The sequence below is a fragment of the Fukomys damarensis genome, unplaced genomic scaffold (assembly GCF_012274545.1).
Source record: "Fukomys damarensis isolate Sample0158 unplaced genomic scaffold, DMR_v1.0_HiC HiC_scaffold_16, whole genome shotgun sequence".
Taxonomy (NCBI): Eukaryota; Metazoa; Chordata; class Mammalia; order Rodentia; family Bathyergidae; genus Fukomys; species Fukomys damarensis.
In genome coordinates this window covers 11,163,863-11,185,074 of record NW_022900928.1, presented here as the reverse complement: position 1 = coordinate 11,185,074, position 21,212 = coordinate 11,163,863, and the positions used below count along the sequence as shown (strand labels likewise).

General features: G+C 39.1%; 1 protein-coding gene across 4 annotated transcripts in view; it reads left to right on the top strand.

Annotated features, from left to right (window-relative positions):
- Positions 1-10,827: 10,827 nt before the first annotated feature.
- Zdhhc13 (zinc finger DHHC-type palmitoyltransferase 13) overlaps positions 10,828-21,212 on the top strand; it is a 34,094-nt gene continuing 23,709 nt past the window's right edge. The window contains exons 1-7 of one of the 4 annotated variants that reach the window (XM_010620426.3): positions 10,828-10,970; positions 13,660-13,782; positions 14,954-15,031; positions 16,896-17,040; positions 18,418-18,482; positions 20,578-20,740; positions 21,062-21,187. In XM_010620426.3, coding sequence (XP_010618728.1) covers positions 16,912-17,040; positions 18,418-18,482; positions 20,578-20,740; positions 21,062-21,187 — 483 coding nt within the window. In that variant the 5' untranslated portion in view covers positions 10,828-10,970; positions 13,660-13,782; positions 14,954-15,031; positions 16,896-16,911. Of the gene's footprint in view, positions 10,971-13,659; positions 14,008-14,953; positions 15,032-16,863; positions 17,041-18,417; positions 18,483-20,577; positions 20,741-21,061; positions 21,188-21,212 lie in introns of those variants that run through there. The other 3 variants (XM_010620424.3, XM_010620423.3, XM_033764076.1) reach the window with 3 other exon arrangements.

The following is a 21,212-nucleotide window of genomic DNA, read 5'->3' as shown; positions in this document are numbered from 1 at the left end:
GGCCGAGGGGCCCGCGATCGGTTCCCGGCGCCCGGCCGGTACCGCTGTGGCGCCTGGGGAGGGGAGGTGTCAGGTGACCCACCTGAGTGCTACCAGCCGGACCGACCTCGGCCTGGAGCCTGAGAGGTTCTCTTGATTTTCCAGCCCAGGCGCCTTGGCACCCGCCTCCTCCCCACCCAGCTCTGGTGTAGCTTCGGTTCCCACATCCTGGCTTACTTGAAAGAATTAAGGCTGTTTGTTTAGGCCGGAGGCCGGGAGGTATGTGGTGACTGTCTGCACAATCCCAAACGATTCTGTTCCGTGAAGGAAGTTCTAGTTACCAAAGCCAGATGTAGTACCAGGGAACAGAGGGGCCCGGTAGAGAAAGTCACAAGAGGTAGATGTTAGCTGCAAGAGAACTGGAATTTTATCACTTTTGCTTCTGATCCTGTCCTGCAAATAGATACTGGCTGACATGTCGTAGGTGCTCCCTTGGTATTTGTTGAATAAGTGAAGAATTTCCAGATTCAGCCAATTTTAGTGAGTGCTGATCTTATGCCAGGATGCTTTTATATGCTTTATTTTATTACAGAATTGAAATATCCTTAGGAAGATAGTGTCATTTACAGGTGAGAAAACTAAAGCTGTCTCCAATTACAGTGGTTCCGGTGCTAGATTTTCAAGTATTTGGTGGGATGAGATGGACTCTTAAAAATATGCTGTCCACTCCTGAGAGTGTATGAACCTCAGACTTTCCCTTTCCCTTCTTTCAACAGACTGGTGTAGGTTTAAGTGAAGAAAGCATGTGTGGGAGGGGTCAGCGTGTTCCTGCTGGGGGTTCTTCCATTTTGAAAACAGAAAATGGTTTGCAGGCTGCTTGGATTTTGCAAAAGGGCGTAAAATCTGTCACATGGAAACTGTGTCTCATGCTTTTTCTCGCTCTCCAAGAAAGGTTGGTAGGAGGAACTACCGTGTCGTGACTACTGCCACCCATGTATAAAAGCCTTCAAGCACTTACAGTTCACTCTCATGCCGCAGGGAAGATGACCCTGCCCCAGTTCCGTGACATAGGAAGGGGAGAGATTGATGTGGAGGTTGAAGTTAGTAGGGCAAAGTAGGTTGATTCAGCTGTTAATAATAATTGTTGTTGTGGGTTTTTTCAGTTATAATGTGAAGACCCTGCCTATGTGTGTGGGGCTTTACAGTTCACAGTACACTTCTTCCTTCTCGATATGTGCTGTAATCTTATAATAAAGTGGGAAGAGATGATTTATTATAATTTTACAGATGAGATCTGAGGCTCAGGAAATCAGACTCACTTGCTACAAGTCAAAAAGCAGCTAAGTGGCTGAGCCAAGACTTCCACTCATTCATTCATTGGATGTGGCCACCCCATTCTGATCTTGTTGAATTTGGTTCTCTTGGATCCAGTTCAGTTCTGATTTGGGGGGGCAGGGCCAAATTTTACATATACAGTCTGGCTCTCAGTTTCCTTTCTGACATCAGTGACTTTCTTGTTCAGTGAACTCCAGCCCTACTTGCCTCAGGACCTTTGAATGTACTGTTTGCTCTGCCTGGAATGCTCTTTCCTTGTGGATTCTCCCTGGTTTATTCTCCCACCTCTTTCAAGTCTTGACACAAGTGTCACCTCCGTGTGACTTTCTGTGGCCCACCCCTGTATTTAAAATTGCAAGCCCTTGTGGTAGTCACTATTACCAGAAATGCTTCCCTGGCCTCCCACCTCACCAACGATTAATATTACTTAACAAACTAATGAGTCCTGTGGATGCTCTTTTTCCCTCCACTGACTAAGCATTGTGAGGGCAGTGATTTTTATCTGAGTGCTGCGTGCCTCACATCTAGACTAGGGCCTAGCACTTGTGCCATGAATAGACTTGTGAACTTGGAGGCTTGATCCAACTTCTGTTAATGTCCTAAGAAATTATAACCATTATCTGTCAAATCTCGCTATCTCCCCCTCCTATGTTTTATTTGATAAGCAGGCCAAGATAGTGACCTTCATCAGTTTAAGTATAGTTTTCTAAATCTTGATTTTTCTCTTGAATTAATTTCCATTGTAACTTCAACAGTACCTACTTACCTTTTTTTTTTAAGTTGATTCCTGTTTCTGTGCAAGAAACACCATGTGATCCTTTATAGCTTAAAGATGTTGCAGCTATCTATTGTGATGTAACAAGCCACTTTAAAACAGTGGTATGAAACAGCCCACGCTAATGGACTCCGCATGAGGAATTTGGACAGGTTGGTGCCCAGCTGGTTTGTGTCCATCCCTCCAGAGCTTCAGCTAGAAAGACTCCGGAGAAGGGGTGCCACAGTAGCTGAGGGTGGTATCATCTCTGTGTCTTCACCCACAGGCCTGTCTTTCAGCAGGGACAGTTTACACATGGCCTGCTTTGGTACAGCACAGATCGTGGCTGGGTTCTACAAAAAAAAAAAAAAAAAAAATCTCAAGAAACAGGAAGAGGAAGCTGCTAGTTTCTAAGGTCCGGGCATAGCACCACATGAGCAGTATTTTATTAGTGACACAGTCAAAGAATGTAGAGCCAAGAGGGAGGAACATAGACATCCCGCACACTTCCTGATGGTGAAGTAGCAGAGAATCTGGGGGATATGTTGTGAAAATCACCACAGATGCAGCCCTATGTCCCTTACATAGTTTTCATAATATCTTGCCTCCCACCTTGATAATTCTTTCCCTCTCCCTCTTTCCCTCTGTTTCCCTCCCCTTCCCCCCATGTATTAAAACAATAACCCAGAAAATGTTATTTTAGCATCTTGAGGCATTTGTGGACTGGACTCCAAGGTGGCCCAGAGGGGGTAAAATGGAACAGAATTGTAGCATACTTGGAGCTGGAAGGGTTTTCAGTGACTTACCTAGTTCAGAGATTCCTCCGCTGACATGCAGGATAAGCTTCAGGATGTCTGAGGCCGTCCGATTGTTCCTAGGTTGTACGTGCAGCTTTGCGCAGTTCTCTGAGAGACCTTGGTTTTCATAACAGCAGGTGGACTTTACATTTCCCAGAATGAATGTTTAATGAAAGTGCTTGTGACTTTGCTGGCATCATTAGTGATTTCTGCCACCCTGGCACTGTAGACAGCTATGGAGCTGGGACGCTTCCACACCTGTAAGGGGTGATGTTCAAACAGTGACATCTTGACCAGTGTGTGAGTCCATAGTGAGTTTTTTAAGTTCCCCCACACCATTGATGGCGAACCCTGTAGAGACCGAGTGCCCACACTGTAAACCATAGCCCACTTACTGACCACAAAGTGCCAACTCTGCAGTTAGATTTGAATATCCAATGCTTGGCTGCTGGAGCATCTTGGCTCATATGCCGAATGAGTGAGCTCCTCATTGCCCACTACAGCCTGCGTGCCATAGGTTCACCACCCTGCCTTAGACCACCAAACATGTGGCCTGACAAAACTTTGTACATATAATGATCTGCCGCATTCATTGTACAGATATAAACACTGAAGCCAGAAACCAGACAGATTATCCACTGGCACAGCCAACATGAGAGTACCAGGTTGCTTTGGCTAGTGACCACCATCTTATCAGTGCCAGAAGGGAGGACAGATTAGTCTGAGAGAAGACTGCGAAACAGGGACTGAGTCTTCTTCCCTACCCTTAGCAACCATCTGCTTCTCTCTCTGTCTTCACTTTCCTTTTCCTGACTCTTCTTTAACTTCGCAGAAAACTAAATTTATACTCCCCTGTTGAGTGTGGAGACAGAAGCCCATTGCCAAGTTCATACCATCATGGGTCATGATTTCAGGATCTGAAAATATATTTCACAGTTATGTTCATTAACTACTAGCACACTATAAAATCATGCCAATATCTGAGATATCTTTAGTGAATATACATTTGCTTCAAATTAACCTTTTCAGTAATTTTGAAATTTGGGGGAGGATGACTTGTCAGGTTGGATTAAATCATCTTGGTTCGTTCTTCATGTGACTCATGGAAAGCTCCAGCTGTGTGTGAATAGAAGTGTAAGCTCTTCCATTTTTTTGTTTGTGTTTTTGTTGTTACTACCCTGATTCATGATTTCTTTGTAGAAAATAGCTTGAGCTATGTGCTCACTTTTGGGAGGGTTAGATTAGTTAAGATTGATACAGAAATTTGAAGAATTCATAAGCTGATGTCTACCATAACATGCTTAAAGGTCCCACTGCATCCCCGCTAGTTATGTGACCCTTCCTCTGCCTTGTAGACAGAATGTAAGGGTAACCTGCTTGACTTAGGGATCAGTGAGACCGCCGGTGTTAACAATTAATAAAGCTTAAAACGTGGTATTGTTCTTTTTTTGTTGTGGTTTTTAAAAGTTATTCTGATAGAAGCTTTCACATTTTCTCCCGCTCCCTATTGAATTGCTGCATATACTGTATGGCCTTGAATATCCTTATTTGACTTTGGAGACCATTGACTTCAAGCATAGGCTTTGAATTTATAATTCGTTTTTTAAGTTTCGTGTTGATCTGGATGCAGGTCAGAAATGATGGCACAGACAGTACCTCCTGTTCGCCAGCCTCATCACCCATTTTTGCCATTTAATCAGATTGCCTTCTATTTTTGCTTTACTCTGCGCGTCTCTGATGGGTCTCCCCCGTTAGACTTAAGCTCCTGAAGGACAGACACTGTCTTCTCTGCCCCTAGCATAATACTTTGTTCGTCATAAATACATTGCAGTTCATTGCTGGATGAATAAATGCTCTTAATTGTGGATAGTCCCTATGTTGAAGTGTATATTTTACAGTGAAAAATGTCTTTAACACCCTAAGGCATTATAAGAAGCACACATATGTGCCTGTGGAATGAGTCAGTTTCCTGTGACTCATTTCTGTATATAAATAATGGATTAAACTCTCCTAACTTACAAATAGAAACAGGTAGACACAATCCACTGGAAAAACAAACTGTGAGAAGGCAGGCCTCAAAAGAGAAAATGGGAAGATCCAGTATACATAACAAAACAAAGCACTCAAACTAATTAGCAAATAGGGTTGTAGGGATGAAAAGCAGAATGGCATTCTTTTAGCCAGCAGGTGGACAAGATTGTATAGAAAGATTGATGTCCAGCTCTGGGAAAGTGTGTATGGAAAAGGTTGCGCGTACCTTGCTCTCAGGAGTATGAATGGGGGAAGGTATTCGGTCAGCACCTTTTTATGTTTAAAATGCCTATTTTTTTAAAACTCAACAGTCCTATTTTGGAGAATTGGTCCTATAGAACTAGAATATGCAGGGTGTTTATTGTAGGAATATTTATAAAATTGAAAGGTTGAGTCACCCTACGACTGTAACAATAGGAGAATGGTTGGATAAATTATATTAGAGCTGTACATTATAATAGTATTCAGCTGTTAACCTGCAAGACTCCATGTGATATATTATTAGAAAAAAGCAATTTGAAGGAATAATGGGTAGTGATCCCATTCGTAATTAAATACGAAAGTGATAAAAGAACCGGTATGTATGAATATAATGTGTGTTTGTATGTGTGTAAATACATCTGTATTTGTCTACAACCCACAATCCATCTGTAAAAGAGCAAATACAGGTGTGGATGTAAATAAAATGAGGAAGTCATCTACCACACTTAATAGTGGTTGCCTCTGATGGTACAGCGTGGGATGGAAAAAGAGTTCACATTGTTAACTTCTCTTTTGCTAAATCTTTAAAATTTAATATATATCATTTTTAAACTTCAATAAAACAATTTACATTTTATCTAAAAAAAATTAGTGATCTCGCTGTCAGTCTTAGCTGTCCTTTTTGTTCCTGTTACTTGATGACACTAGGAAGCCTGACTGTAGTTCAGGTCTTTTCCTTTAGCCCTTTGTCTTCTACCAGTTGGATACGAATATAAGCACTGTGAGGCGTAAAGAACCCTGGACTCTGGTTGACCAGCTAAATCCAATCTTGCCTATTGAGAAGCATGCGTGGTCTGGCTCCATGTAAGATGGAGGAAGCACACTGTCTTCCTCTCCCACTGGCTGTCGTGCAGAAGCCTGGACGCAACACGGGGAGCAGCTCTTTCGGATTCCCAACTGAACAGCAGCAGTCAGACTGAAGTAAATCAGAATGCAAAAACTTCCAGACCAGTGTCCGGTTTACATTTTCCTCCTCTCTGGTTTGCCCATTGGGCTAACTTGAGCCCTGGAAGTGGACGCCACTGCAGACAGAGGTCCCTGGGCAGCCGGCGGTGAGCTAAGCTGAGGAGCAGGGAAAGAAACTCCGAGGGAGGGAGCCGAGCCCTCTCTGGACAGAGGACTGCTGATCCCAAGAGTTCCTGGAAAGGACACCAAGACCACGGTCCATCTGTTAAAGAGTATATTGATACATTGGACTTCATCAAAATTTTAAACTTCTCTGAAAAAGAGACCTTTAAGAAAAGGAAAGCTGCGGAGTAGGAGAAAATATTTGTAAATCACAAATCACACTGTATGGTGTAAGGAACTCTCAAAACGTAGCCATTAGAAAGAAAACAATTTAAAGATGGGCAAAGACTTGAATGGAAATACTGCAGATAGTTAAAGTTAGTTAGAAATTGTTGTAGGCAGCTAGGCAGGGCTGGCCCTGGAGGAGTCGGTATGGAGGACACTGGACGCACATTCACTGAAGGGCGGGAGAGAAACTGCTACACCCTAGTGCTTCCCATAGGGATGAATAGCAGTGACTGATATTCTAAGTAGGTATCAATCACCTGGGTGGAGGACCAAGGCCTTAACCCACCCCTTCCAGGAAAGATCCCTGACCCATCCCTTACCCCAAATCCTGTTCATTCCTTGTACATTTGGTGACTCGCTTCGCCATTTGGTCACCATTTAATTACCTAAGCAACTATACCTGTAATTTTATTGGTTGATCATAGTTTTGTACCACCTCATGTCCACCTTGTGATTTCGCATTAGACCAATAATACAACTGAGCAACTGTACTTATAATCTTACTAGCTGACTGTAGCTTTGTCCCACTTGGTAGCCGCCTTACCACATGGCATTGCCCCATAAAAAACACCCCTGAAAAGTGGGGTGGGCGGGCAACCCACTTTCAGGACCCCCTTCTGTCTCTATTAGAAGAGGCAATCCGTCAGTAAGTTTTTGCTATTCTTAACCTCTATGGTTCCTAGAATTCATTCTTTGATTTTAGAGAACACGAACTCAAGCTTCGGATATCTAGCAGGTTTGGGAATTGCAGCCATTCCCCCTATATCAGAGACGTCACTAAAGAAGATGGATGGCAGATGAGCATCTGAAAAGATGCTCAACTTCTCCAGCTACTATGGCCATGCAGATGAAGACCATGGTCATCGATGGCTGCTCTGGATTTTACTGAAAATTGGCTGAGCTGGTGCTGGTACTCTGCTCTGTCCTTTCCTGATTCCTAGCTTTATTCTAACCTATGTGATTTTCTGTTCTCGTGCTATTAGTTACAGAGAGAAGACTTGAAATCTCCAACTGTTGTCTCCAGTAATCGCAAATCTTTCTGTTTCTCCTTTCGGTTCTATCAGTTTTTGTTTCATGAATTTTAAAGCTCTTTTTTGGGTGTCTATACATTTACTATTGTTATGTCATCTTAATGAATCAGCCTGTTTAATACTATGAAATATTCCTCTTTATCCTTGGTAGTAGTTCTTGGGCTGATGTCTACTTTTTCTGACATTAATTTCCTGTAGCCACTGCATTCCTTATGCTTCATGTTATTGTGTGATTTATGATGATTAGTATTTTTCATGGCGTATCCTTTCCTGTTTTTTTACTTTTAAACCATGTTTGTTTTTTGCCCCTACTGTTTGACAGTTATCTAAGTTACATTTGTAATATATCTCAGAAGGTAATATATCTTGAAAACAGGAAGATCAAAGAATATTACTCATTGTAATTTTGACATATAAAATTGACTTCTAATTTTGAGTGAAATATAAAATTTACTTTTAATTTTGAAACATAACAGATTGTATCTTTTTAATTACCATAGTAACTGTGGAGGTAAGGAACTACATTTGAATTTTTCACTAAATGTGGCAAAAGCCAATTAAAAGGAGTAAGCCTTGATGTTACCAAGTCTTTTTTATTTTGTTTTGGTGAGGTTTTTTTGGTTTTTTTGTTTTTTTTTTTTTTTTAGTATATGTGCTGCCGAAGTGAGCATGTATTTTTTTTTAACCCAGTCTGATAATCTCTTTTTGATATTTTTAAGATCATTTGGCATAATTATCAATATGGCTGCATATCAGGATATCATCTTATAATTCTGCTGGTTTTCTCTGTACTTTATTCATTGTATTTTACTTTTCTTGCGCTCTTTTGTATTAATTGATTATTTTAAAACTCTTATCTTTAACATTGGCTTATTATACGTACTTTTTTGTTCTATTTATTTAGAGACTACTCTGAGGGTTGGCTGGTTAATGTAGCACTCACCTGTAATCCCAGCACCTCTGAAGCTGAGGCAGGAGTATTTTGAATTCAAGGCTAGCCTGGACTATATGACTAGTAAGACACTGTCTCAAAACAAAAATAAAACAGAATTTGCTCTTTGGTTAACATAGTGTACCTTTACCTTACCATAGTCCATCTTAAAATACCATTATAGCATCTCTTAAAACAGTGTACCTCCATTTCCGTATCATGGAGAAATTTTTTAAATGAAAAAGATCTCTTCACACACAAAATATTTACATAGTTCTGGTACTTTCTTTGTTTTGATCCAGGTCTCCACCCGATATTTATTAGTAGTATTATTTTGAGACAGGGTCTCGCCATGTAGTTTAAGCAGGTCCTAAACTCACTATGTAGCCCAGGCTGCCCTTGAACTTGCAGAGAGATCCTCCTACCTCAGCCTCCCTCCTGAGTGCTGGGAGTATAGGTGTGCACCCCTACACCTCGCTCCTTTAACCTAAAGAACTTCCTTTTTCATTTCTGTGGAAGAGATCTGCTGGCGTTTTTTTCAGCTTTTATTAGTCTAAAATGTTTTTATTTTACCAACGTCTCTGAAGAATATTTTTGGAGAGTGCTCTAGTTTACTTTTTTTTTTTTTTCCCTTTCTGCTCTTGTCTCTTGGTCTGCATTATTTCTGATAAGAAATCTGAGTTCATTGTTTATTTCTTTGAATATGATGTATCTTCTTTTGTGTGAGTTGCTTTTGAGATTATACTATATTTTGGTGTAAGATTTTTGGTTTATCCTGCTTGGGGTTCATTGAGTCTCCAGTAAGTAGTTGCAAGTTCATAGTTTTTGGCAGATTTGAAAGACTTGGCTGTTATTGTCTTGAATATTTTTTTTAAATCCTCCCTCCCTTGTGGCACTCACAGTTACACATATGAAGTCTTTTTCCTTCTATGCTATGTTTTGAAGTCTTGTGTTCAAATTCAGTGATCTTTTGTTCCATGGTATCTAATATTCTGTTAATCTCTGCTATAATTTTTGCTTCAGAAATTGTTTTTCAGATGGTCTAACCAGAGCTTTTGTTATATCTTCCTCACTTTCTATGCTCATTTTGTTTTGTTTTATTTTTTCAGTTATTTGTGCATAGTTACAATGGCTGTTTGGTGTTTTATTTTCCCTCTGCTAATTCTGCCCTCTGTGTTGTTACAACATCTGCTCAGTAGGTGGTGATGACCCAAAAAGCCATCACAGTAGAAAGGAAAACCAAACTATATACCTAATCCACAGAACAAATTAAGATTTTCATTGGCTTTTCATAAAACTAGTTAGAGAATTCTGTTTTGGGTTTCCGCTAAGATCTAAACTCAGTTTTTGAGATTAGAAGTGATCCTAAGACTATTAAATCTAAGGCTTTGTTTAAAGAAAACAATTTTAGCTGAGGATTTAGCTCAGTGGTTCTGCCGTCTGCCTCATAAGCACAAGGTCCTGAGTTTGATCTCTAGTACAAAAAGGAAGGAAGAAAGGAAGGAAAAGAAAGAAAACAATTTTAGTTTACTTGCTGGTCCTGCCTCTAATAGATTGTCTGACTATAACACTGACCGAGTGACACTGTTCACAGCCTTGCCAGCCGTGCCTATGTGAGATACCTACTGCCGTGTAAGGAATCGCCACACTTTACCAGCTGAAGCATCCGTGGTCCCACAGATTGTTTGCTAGGAGGCCAAGCTCTGCCTGGCTGACCCCCCAACTCAGCGTCCCACAGGCTGATGTCCAGGCTGAGCCGTGACACATTTGTAGCCCAGGGTCCTCTTCGAGCTCCCGCGGTTATTGGCCGTCAGTGCTTGATGGATGGGTGATCGATCGAGCGCTCTGTTTTCTGTGATATGGGCCTCTCACTCCTGAGGCTGCCCACAGTTCTTGCCCTGTGACCCTCCTCTCACAAACCCTCGCACATCTCGTCAGTTTACTTTTTCAAGACTAGCAGTGGATTCTGCTAAGACATCTACCTGGATCCTATCCCGTGAGGGAGATTTCCCTGGTGGCTGGAGCAAGTCGTTAGACTGGAGTTGTGCCGCTGGCTGGAAGCAGGAAGGGGAGCCCGTACTGAAAGGGAAGGGACCATACAAGCTTGGGAGGTGGGTGTGCTGAGGTGTGTGTGTGTGTGTGCACCACAGCCTTCCAAGGTGGCGGCCTAGCGTCGTCAATCTTCTACTCACTGCAAGTAACAAGGTCCACTTGTGCTTTTAGCTAACCTGTGTTTTATGACAAAGTGTGTAATTTGGATTTTTCTAATGTTATGTTTTCTCACAATCAGAGTTAAGATAAGGATAATCTTTATTACTGTAGATAATGATAGTCGCTAACGCTTCATGATGTAACTGAACATGACATTAATTCTCCGCTGTGCTGAGTTAATTTGTTCTTCCTCTTCAGTGCAGGAATCACAGCCATGGCCCCCACCCTCCGGGATTCGGTCGGCATGGCGTCTGTGCACATGAAAACAAAGAGCTTGCCAAGGCAAGAGAAGTTCTTCCTCTTATAGAGGACTCTACTCACTGTGACATTGTCAAAGCCACTCAGTAAGTCTTCTGGACGCTTTGTTTTCTGATGAGTTACAATATGTGTGGCATTCGCCGCATCTTCCTCACTTCATTTTGGTAGTTCAGTAGCACAGTGTACCTTAGCTGCGTTTGTACCAGGCTCTCCTCTTAGATTGTGGGCAGCTTCTTAGCAAAAGCTTATCTCCATTGCCTTTGCAGCCCCAGGACTTTTGCAGTTTCTTTCTTCCATTAGATGCCCAGTAAATGTTTGTTAAATGAATAAATGATTTAGAATGACACTGAACTCTGAATTTTATCTTAAAATGTAGTACAATTACATAGATAGGATGGAAAAATAGCAGCTCACAAATTTATGGATTTTTAAGTAATTGTTTATTGAGTACTTCCTCAGGTCTTGCTGTGCTGAGTACTCTGGAAGGAAAGTAGTAGGTAGAAATATGTTCTCTGACCACTTGAAATATGTAGTGGGTTTGTTTTGCTTGCACTAAAAAAACCAAAATACATTTTTAGTTTCTCCTTAACGTTGCCATATGTGAGATTTGCATCTAGCCATTTTTTTACATTGTCATATCTTGCTAATTGTCAGCAGCTATTTCACCTCTTGCCATTGAACATATTTTGAAATGTTTTGTCTGTCAGATTAAGTAGTAGGTAGAAATCTTTTTTGGTAGTTCAGTGTAAATTTACCCATCAGATTTCCCACCAAATGTTCATGCCTATTTAATCAGCACAAAAGGAACTAGCACTGCCCTGCAAGATTTCCATCAAAGGCAAAGATACTTGGTGATGCATTAGCCTTTGTGGCTTAAAACCTGAGTATTATTTACATTTGTTTAAAATATATTGACAATTATTTCAGTGTTCTTAACAATTTCCATAAACTTCACAGGCCCTGAGGACCACTACTTTGGGTGAATATTGTTTGATATCATTTCTGTTGTTACCTGAAAACAAAACTGTTCTGGTATCGATATTTGCTTTAATTAGAATGGAAACGTTTAAATGTTTCTGTTATAAGTAAAACTCTGTTATGATAAATGTGAGACATTAGGCTGACTTCACAAGGAATGTCAGTACAAACTCGCATTTCTCTTAAAATTTCCCACAGATCTCAGACTTTCACCAGCGTTGTCAAGGCCAAAAGAGGGCTGGAATTTGTGTGTGTGTTTTCTAAGCCACCAAAGTCCTAATTAATGTGTGCTGTTATATTTCTCAGAAAAAGAGTGTTCGTTTTCTAGAAAGCATTAAATTTGATGTGTGAAAGATGTAGAATATAAATATCTGCTATGTCATCATCAAAAATTTATTCTTACCAATATTTTTGTTTAGTATTGTCAAACAGGTATCTCTTCCTTTGAAAAAATGCCAAAATCTCTCTCTCTCTCTCTCTCTCTCACACACACACACACACACACACACATACACACTTTAGTAAATATACATTATTCTAATAATAATAGTGTGGGATGGGAGTCAATTCTGCCTTTGGTTTCATTTTTGACCCTTGAGGGCTCCTTGAAACTTTTAGGTCTGTATAGATAGAAATCAGTTGCAGAGGACTGTTCAAAGATCTGTTGAGAAGAAACGTTGCTGTGGCTTCCAAGCTACTCTTGCTCCCAGTTGTCGCCCTGTTTAAGCAGCTTCCATTCTGCCACTAACATGATCCTTCCTAAAACTCAAAGCGCACTTTCCTCTTTTAGGCTCCCGATTGGTTTCCTGTGGAGCAGGGCATGAAGTTTAAACTTCACAGAGGGTCTAGAGGCTCCTAGAGTGGTCATCTACCTCGTATGTCTTCACGTCTTGCCCTTCCTTCCCGCTCTAATGCTTCATGCTTGAGCTTACGCCATTCTATTCCTCTTACATCTTTGCAATACTTCGCATCGCGGTTTTTGTCCTCTTCCCCCTTCCCTTGTGTCAGCCTGGAACATGTAGCTTAGACATCGTGTTTCTTCTCCTCCAAGAAGGGCCCATCATTCCTTCCTCTGCTAGACCTGTATCGTGTCTGTATTTCGCTTTCAGTTTATCCATCTCCTCCCACATTGGGAGGTTACTGTACAGGCTTGGCTTGACTCAGTATGTTGTAGTCAGGAATCACCACCATGTGTTCCTGGTGCATAGTGAAAATTAAGTCAAACTTCCTGAAAGTTAGCAAATGTATTATAGTTTAAGAAAATCAAAATTTCAGTTCCAAATGAACTGATCGGGTCGGTAAATAAACAAAGTTTGCTTATGCTGCTTAAGTTTTACATTTGTACACGTCTTTGTTAATTATAGTCAACCCTGTGTATTTATGGGTTCTTTATCTCAGATTTGACCAACTACTGTTCCAACCAACGTTGGGTTAAAAATATTCTCGAAAAAAATTGTGCCTTTAATCACTGTATGCAGACTTTCAGTATTTTGCCATTACTCTGTAAACTATATTGTATAACTGTCTACTTAGCATTTACAGTGTATGAGGCATTATGAGTAAACCAGAGAGGGTGTGCCTAGTTTTATAGAATACTACATTTTATACAAGGGACTCAAATATCCATGGATTTTGGTACCTACAAGGGATCTAGGATCCAACCTTCTGTGGCTATTGAGAGACAATATTATATTTTATAGTGTCAGAACAATAGTTCAGATAAAGAAAATATGTAGTAAAAGGAAGAAATGTTGGTACTGTATTTGAAATGATTTGTATGCCTTTTTCTTATTTAAGATACGGCATTTTTGAACGATGTAAAGAGTTGGTAGAAGCAGGATATGACGTCAGACAACCAGACAAAGAAAACGTGTCACTTCTTCATTGGGCTGCTATTAACAACAGGCTGGATCTTGTAAAGTAAGATGGGATGTATGTGTGTTAATTGCATATTTGTAATTCTGGACCTCTGCCTCAGGTACCACTATCGAAGCATCTGCAATCCTCTGTTTTTAATGAACACCTGAAATCTTCTGCCCAGTCGGTTATAGAGAAGAGGGATTTAGAGATTCTCCAATCCAGGACTCTTATTGGTCCAGAAAGAAAGACTAGAAGAAGCCAAGGGCCCCCATCATAAAGATAAAGGTTAGGACCTGAAAGTGGACACATTTAGAAAAGGGGAAAGCATAACATAACAAACTTTCTCAGGATAGAGGAAAGTTTCCTCTACTTTAGAGGAATAGATATGTAGGAAATTAAACCTTTTTTTAAAAATATTAAGTATGTAATAACACTTTTAGGTGGGCAAGTATCAGGTTTTTAAAGATATTTCCCCTTCATAAAACCCTACTGCCTGCTAATTTTTTTGTTTTATGCTTTAACATTTAAGATGTGCATTGTGTATGTAAGTAGATATATTATAGAATTATGTATTTAACATTCTTGAGGCTTAAAAAAAGAAAGTTCAGTGAGTTTTACAACATTCTAGCACACTTTATGCTCAGGCAAATTCCAGGTCCGTTGTGTAGGTAATTTGCTGCATGAAGCATAACTATGAAATACCCCCCCAAACCACAGAAGAGAGTCACGTACAACATTACAGGTCCACCTCACGTGGCACATCATATCTGCTCCTAACATTTAAAATGTCTAACTTTTACGAGAGGATTTTGAAGTTAATTTTTTATCACTTTTGGAGTGTCTCCACTTGGTTCTGAACTCTTAGGTGACATAGTTTCACATTTCTCTTTCTGAGTAAGCAGAATATCTGACCCTACATCCTTCGTAGTATTTCAAGAGTGTCGTGGTAGTTAGAATTGCCAGAGAGTAGTTATTATGTGTTTGAGAGGAGAGTTATAATGGAATGCTAATTACAGCAGGAATCATTACTTACAAGCTAAGAATGTTTCACCAGGGATTTGTCTGATACTGCTGTATACATTTTGGAGACTTACAGATCTAGATCCTTTATGGAGATGATTATTATAACCTGTTTTCGAACACAGTTATTACTAAGAAAAAAATAATATACTTTATCTCAATATGAATTTTAAGTTACAGATCTCATCTTCATTTGTGTCTATTTCAACAGGTTTTATATTTCAAAAGGTGCTGTTGTAGATCAGTTAGGTGGAGATTTAAATTCAACTCCTCTTCACTGGGCCATACGGTAAGGTTTCTTTATGTGCTGAAATTAAATAACCTGTGTGATTGGAGGATATCGTACTGTAAACTGGTTACAGGCAATTTGAAAGTTTTCTGGTTTCTCTCCCCCACTTTGTTAAAAAGAAAATAGCAGTAATAATAACTTTTTTAAAGAGTTTCCAGAAAGGATGTTTTTTGGTGTTTTAATTCAGGGCTCCATTTCAAATATGAGTATTGTACTTTTTATAAGTAGAATAAGCAACTTTTATATTTGGACACATGAATAAATAATTGAGTGAACTATAAACTCAGACAGTTCAGTCTTATGACAGATGCACATTTGGTAACTCACAAAATTATCTCATCATTCTTTTTCGCGGGGGGACCAGGGATGGAACTCAGGACCTCGCGCTTGTAAGGCAGGCGGTGGAACTGCTGAGCTACATCCCCAACCCAACTTATCCCATCATTCTTGGCAGTGTGTCTTTTACTGTAATAAATTTTTTAAAAAATTTAAACATTCACTGTGTCATTCAGTCATATCCTGTAGTTGCAGTTATATTTTAAAGAGAGCTTTCCTCTCAAAAGTTTAAAGTCTAAAGAATATCTTTCTGTCAGTTAACTCTTGAAAGCTGACACAGGAGTAAAAAGAAATTTTGAGTAGTCCAGCTTCTTAGAACATTTATATTGCTTAGTCACTACCCTGTTTTCTTATGTGTATTGGCCTTCTGAAGCTAAAGGAATAAACATGGATATTTAACAGCTTCTTCTGTTATTTTAATTCCACTCATTGGTGATGAGGTTGACATGAACCTGAAACTAAAAGTGTGTATTGTGTAAGGCAAGGAGTTGAATCTTTTCTCCATAGACAGAGTCTTGAGGAACCGAGGGGTAACATATCCCCTTTAAGCTGCTGAACTACAGTGCTGTACATGAAAATGAGCTATTTTCAAGGGAAAGAATATATGGTTCTTAGGATTATCACAGTGTACCCACGGTCTGTGACTATTATAGTTACATGTATCTGGCTAATGATAATTTTTATTTTGAAAATAGCAGCAGTAGTTTCTCTGGTGTGAATAATCTGCAATAATACAGAAGATCCTAATAAGACTACTGACATTTAGAAATGGGAAGAAAGGAGCAAAAGGTGTAGGGAAGGTGGGATGGGTAGGGGAAGGGTAATAAGGGAAAAGAAAAAAATGTGAGATAATGAAAAGATGGAAATAGTGATTGTAGATGGGGAGGGGAGGAGGGGGAGAAGGGAGAGCCAGGGACAAGGGGAAAAAATGAGAACCAAGACTTGTCATGTAGAGGTACAAGATCCCAACAATAAATGTAACTGTACTGTATCCCTAAAATGTACCAATAAACTTAATTAAAGTTGAAAAAAAAATAGCAGCAGTGTAGTCTAGGATGTGTAAAGATTTTCATTGTTAGCATTAAGTCATATAAAACTACTACTAATACATGGTAGCAACATAAGGTTCAAATTAGGTTGGAAGGTTATCAAGTTTATCACTCACCCTCAAGGACCATCCATATCGTTTTTTTTTTTTTTAATTGAGTTTATTGGTACAATCTAGGTATACAATACAGTTACATTCATCATTGGGATTCTGTAGCTTTACATAATAGGTCTTGATTCTCATTTTTCCCCTTGTCCCTGCCCTCCCATCCATATCGTTTTAAGCTTGGAGCACCTTAAATCAAGACATTTGTACAATTTCCAGTGTTTTTAAAATCTTACTGTTAGGAAATGTTTAATGCGTCTAACTAAAAATCCCTCATGTCTTAGGGATATCAGTTGTTTCCCAGAATTTCTTTCATTTTTCTCCATGCATTCTGTTTCTACAGGATACAGCATGATTTTGATCTTGTGTTTACAGACAGGGGCACTTACCGATGGTTATACTGTTACTCCAGCATGGTGCAGACCCCACTCTCATTGATGGAGAGGGATTCAGCAGCATTCACCTGGCAGTATTATTTCAGCGTATGCCTCTTATAGCCTATCTCATCTCAAAGGGACAGGTACGTGTTGCAGTGCTTCTCATACTCCACATGAGCTGCAGAGATTAGGACCGTTGCAGTTGTATTCTACCCTCCTTTTGAAGGTGAAACTGAATGGAAATCCAGATGGTCACACATTAGCGTCGGTGAATGTAGCCATTAAATATGCATTTTCAGCTTCACTGGAAGGAGAGGGACAGGATATTTAGCTCAGCAACATGTAATAGATGTCTGAAATGTGTATGTGTCATAGTTTTCCTTATGAGCCTGGCAATTTGCAGAGTTTTCCTTTGTTTGTTTTTGTTTTGTAAAAACATGACTTTAAAGCCTATATTTTTCCTCTGGTTGACAGTAGAAATGGTTAATGATCCCTGAATTAACCCATTCAATTGCTTTCATTGTTCGAGCTCAAATGAGCTCAAACCGGGGTCAGTTTGAATGTGCGCTTACTGTTCTCAGAGTCATTCCATGGAACACGACTTGCCTTGAGAGGCGGAGGGTAAATGATGGTTGTGAACAGTGCGAGTTTCCCTGTCAGCCTTTCTTACCTGGAACACTCTGCTGACGGAGTAGTTCGTGTATTAGCAGTTGTGCTTGAAACGGGCATGGAACCGTGCTTGTCCAATGTTGTTGGAAAGACTGTGCTCCCTTTAAATAAGCGCTTCCTCTCGGAGTCAGCCAACTACAGTAGAATAAATATAAGCCCCTGGGCTTCATTTCAGAAAGACGTAAAAGAAGAAGTCCTTTCTGCTTCTCCTTGGGCTCTTTCCCAAGTTCTCTTCCTCCAAAGCCCTGAAGAATCTTCAGTTAACTGTCCCTCATTTCTTTGGCTCAGTTGGAGCCATTGACACCTGAAACCAGGACCTGCTTTGTAAGAGGAGCACATCCTTATGAAGAGGATTTTCTTTTCAGTCTCTATTCCAGGAAATAGAAAAGAATTTTTCATGTTTGACTCTTTGAAATTTAGTATACTAAGTCCAGAAATGCGATCCGCCTCGGAAGACAGGGAGGGAGTTCGTTACTGGAAGTGTTTAGGCAGAGACTGGATGACTTTGCATAAAAAATAATAGCATGAATTACTGTATTTATTAAGATATAAGCTAGATGATTTTGAAGGTCTCTACATCTCATATATAATGATAGCTATTAACATTTTGTTTTTTACCCTGTCCTTCATTCAAATTATATAGCACTTTATATCATATATTCAGATTTCCTTCAGAAATGTTTTGTAGAAATCCCTAGGTTTTTGCCATATGAAAACAAAGCAAAACATTATTTATTTAGGTGTTATTTGAACCCTTATGTATAAACCACAGTAAGATAAACTGTGTTTAAAGCATATTTCTATTAAGGAAGAGACTATTGATTTTTTTGTGTTGCTTGTTTTTTAAATAGAGTGTGAATATGACAGATGTAAATGGGCAGACACCTCTCATGTTATCTGCTTCCAAAGTAATTGGGTGAGTTTAATTGAATTGCCTCAATTTGATTTTTGTTTCTTAATACTAATAAAAAGTTTCCTTTCAGAACAGGGTGAGATGCCCTAGCATACATTTGTTAACATGTCTGATATTTCTCTTTTTGCATTTTAAAAAGATAGCTACAAGCTTAAATGTCCTCATAATTTGAAATCTAGATGGCAAATAGGTTTCCCAAAGACAATAATATTTCAGACAATCTGACATTATTGTCGATTGCTCTGAAGGCAATTGTAACTGGTTGGTGAAAACTTCCCGTGTTTATATCAGACACATATTTAAGTTTTCTGCATGATGTATAAGCTTACGTACTAGATGACAATCAGATAATCCAGTATCTGGTATTCATCTGTGCAAGTGCAGGCTGCAGCTTTTCCTGTCAGGTTGGTTTATTTCCACCTTTGTACTGAGTCGCTTCTGTTCCATGCAACTTCTAGGAACAGGGTTCATTTTAATGCCGTTTCCCTTTATCATAGAGGCGTAGTGCTAAGGGTAAAATCTGTTAGAAAGCATTTTGTCTTTGGTTCTCTGAAGTCAGGTATATTAAGTTCTTTTTTTTTTTTTTTCTTTTTATTGAGTTCATTGGTTTAATCTAGGTATACAATACAGTTACATTCATTACGGATCCTTGATACATATTTAAGTTTTCTGCATGATGTATAAGCTTACGTACTAGATGACAATCAGATAATCCAGTATCTGGTATTCATCTGTGCAAGTGCAGGCTGCAGCTTTTCCTGTCAGGTTGGTTTATTTCCACCTTTGTACTGAGTCGCTTCTGTTCCATGCAACTTCTAGGAACAGGGTTCATTTTAATGCCGTTTCCCTTTATCATAGAGGCGTAGTGCTAAGGGTAAAATCTGTTAGAAAGCATTTTGTCTTTGGTTCTCTGAAGTCAGGTATATTAAGTTCTTTTTTTTTTTTTTTTCTTTTTATTGAGTTCATTGGTTCAATCTAGGTATACAATACAGTTACATATATTACTGGGATCCTGTACCTTCACATGATAGGTCTTGGTTCTCATTTTTTCCCCTTGTCCCTGCCCTCCCTTCACCCCCTCCTCCCCTCCCTATTTACAAACTTTATTTCCATTTTTTCATTTTTTCATATTTTTTTCTCTTCCCTTGTTCCCTTTCCCCTACCCTTCCCACTTTCTCTACACCTTTAAGGTATATTAAGTTCTTAACAGAGTAATTGAAGTAGAATTTTGTTTTTATTGAAAGAATCTTTTAAGTAGTCATGAAAGAAGGGAAGATATGATCAGAAAGGGAACATATTTTATTAAATTCTGTCCTCTAGTCCATAGCTTTCTAATATGTACAGGTATTTTAGGATGCTACAAGGTTTTTTTTGCACAAGATTATTAAAAATAGAACTTCAGGCTATGTTATAAGGTGAACATGAATCATAAATGGATTTCATGTTTAGACTTGGCATCTATTCCCCAAAATATCTCATTATGTATGTGCAGATATTTTAAAAAATCTAAAATCAGAAACATGTCTGGTCCCAAGTGTTTTGGATAAAGGCTACTCAACCTGTATTTGTACTTTGCTTTATTTAATAATCAATTGAAGATAGAATAGAAAGTTAGCTTTTGGCTCAGCTGCTGAAATATAACATTGTATATTTAGTTGTTAACTGAGTAAATAGTATAGTATTTAATATAAGCCAAAGTTAAATTTTTTTAAAAATTTTAATTTTAAAAATGTTAACCAAGAGGGCCAGGGATTTAACTGAGCGGTTCAGTGGCCTGCCTTGCAAGCGCAAAGACCCAAGTTCAATACCCGGTACCAAAAAAAATAATGTTAACCAAGAGTAACATGAAAGTAAAAGTTTTTTCTTAGTCTTCTGTATTAATGTCTAAATTATATTTATATCAGACTGTTATTTAATAGGTCTCTTTTTTTCCTAGAGTAGAATTCTTCACTAAGAAATGCCTTCATTGTTTGGGATACTTTATTGATTAAGTGATTCATGTGTTTAGAATATGCATTAGTTATATTTACTCCTCAAATCTTCATCTCTGTTAATGCCTCTGGGTTTTGTTTTTGTTTTTGTTTTTATTTTGAGACAGGCCAGAACCAACTGGATTTCTTTTAAAGTTTAACCCTTCTCTCAACATTGTTGATAAAATACACCAAAACACTCCACTCCACTGGGCAGTTGCATCAGGAAATGTTAATGCAGTTGATAAACTTTTGGAAGCTGGTGCTAGCTTGGATATCCGGAATGTTAAGGTATGGCCAGGTAGTTATCTCCTTTATTTTATTCCATCTTCACTTGGAGGATTCACAATTTAATGTGAAGTTGAGCTGTGTAAAATAGGAGGTGCAGCTCGGTGGAAAACTTGCCTAGCATGCATGAAGCACTGGGAAAAAAAAAAACAGGCAATATATTTGTTTTGATTTTAACAAATTAGATATAAACAGTAATCAATAGCTGTCTTTAGAATAAATGGGTTGAGTCTGACTCTGGAGAAAAATATCCAACACTCCTAACATATCAACAATATAACACCCCTAATATATCAACAATATAATCGAACTTTTCTTTTTAAGGGAGAAACTCCTCTTGAAATGGCTCTGCACAACAAAAATCAGCTCATTATTCACATGCTAAAAACAGAAGCCAAAACGAGAGCCAACCAAAAGTTCAAACTTTGGAGGTGGCTGCAGAAATGCGAGGTATTTTCATATGGGGCCTGTTCCA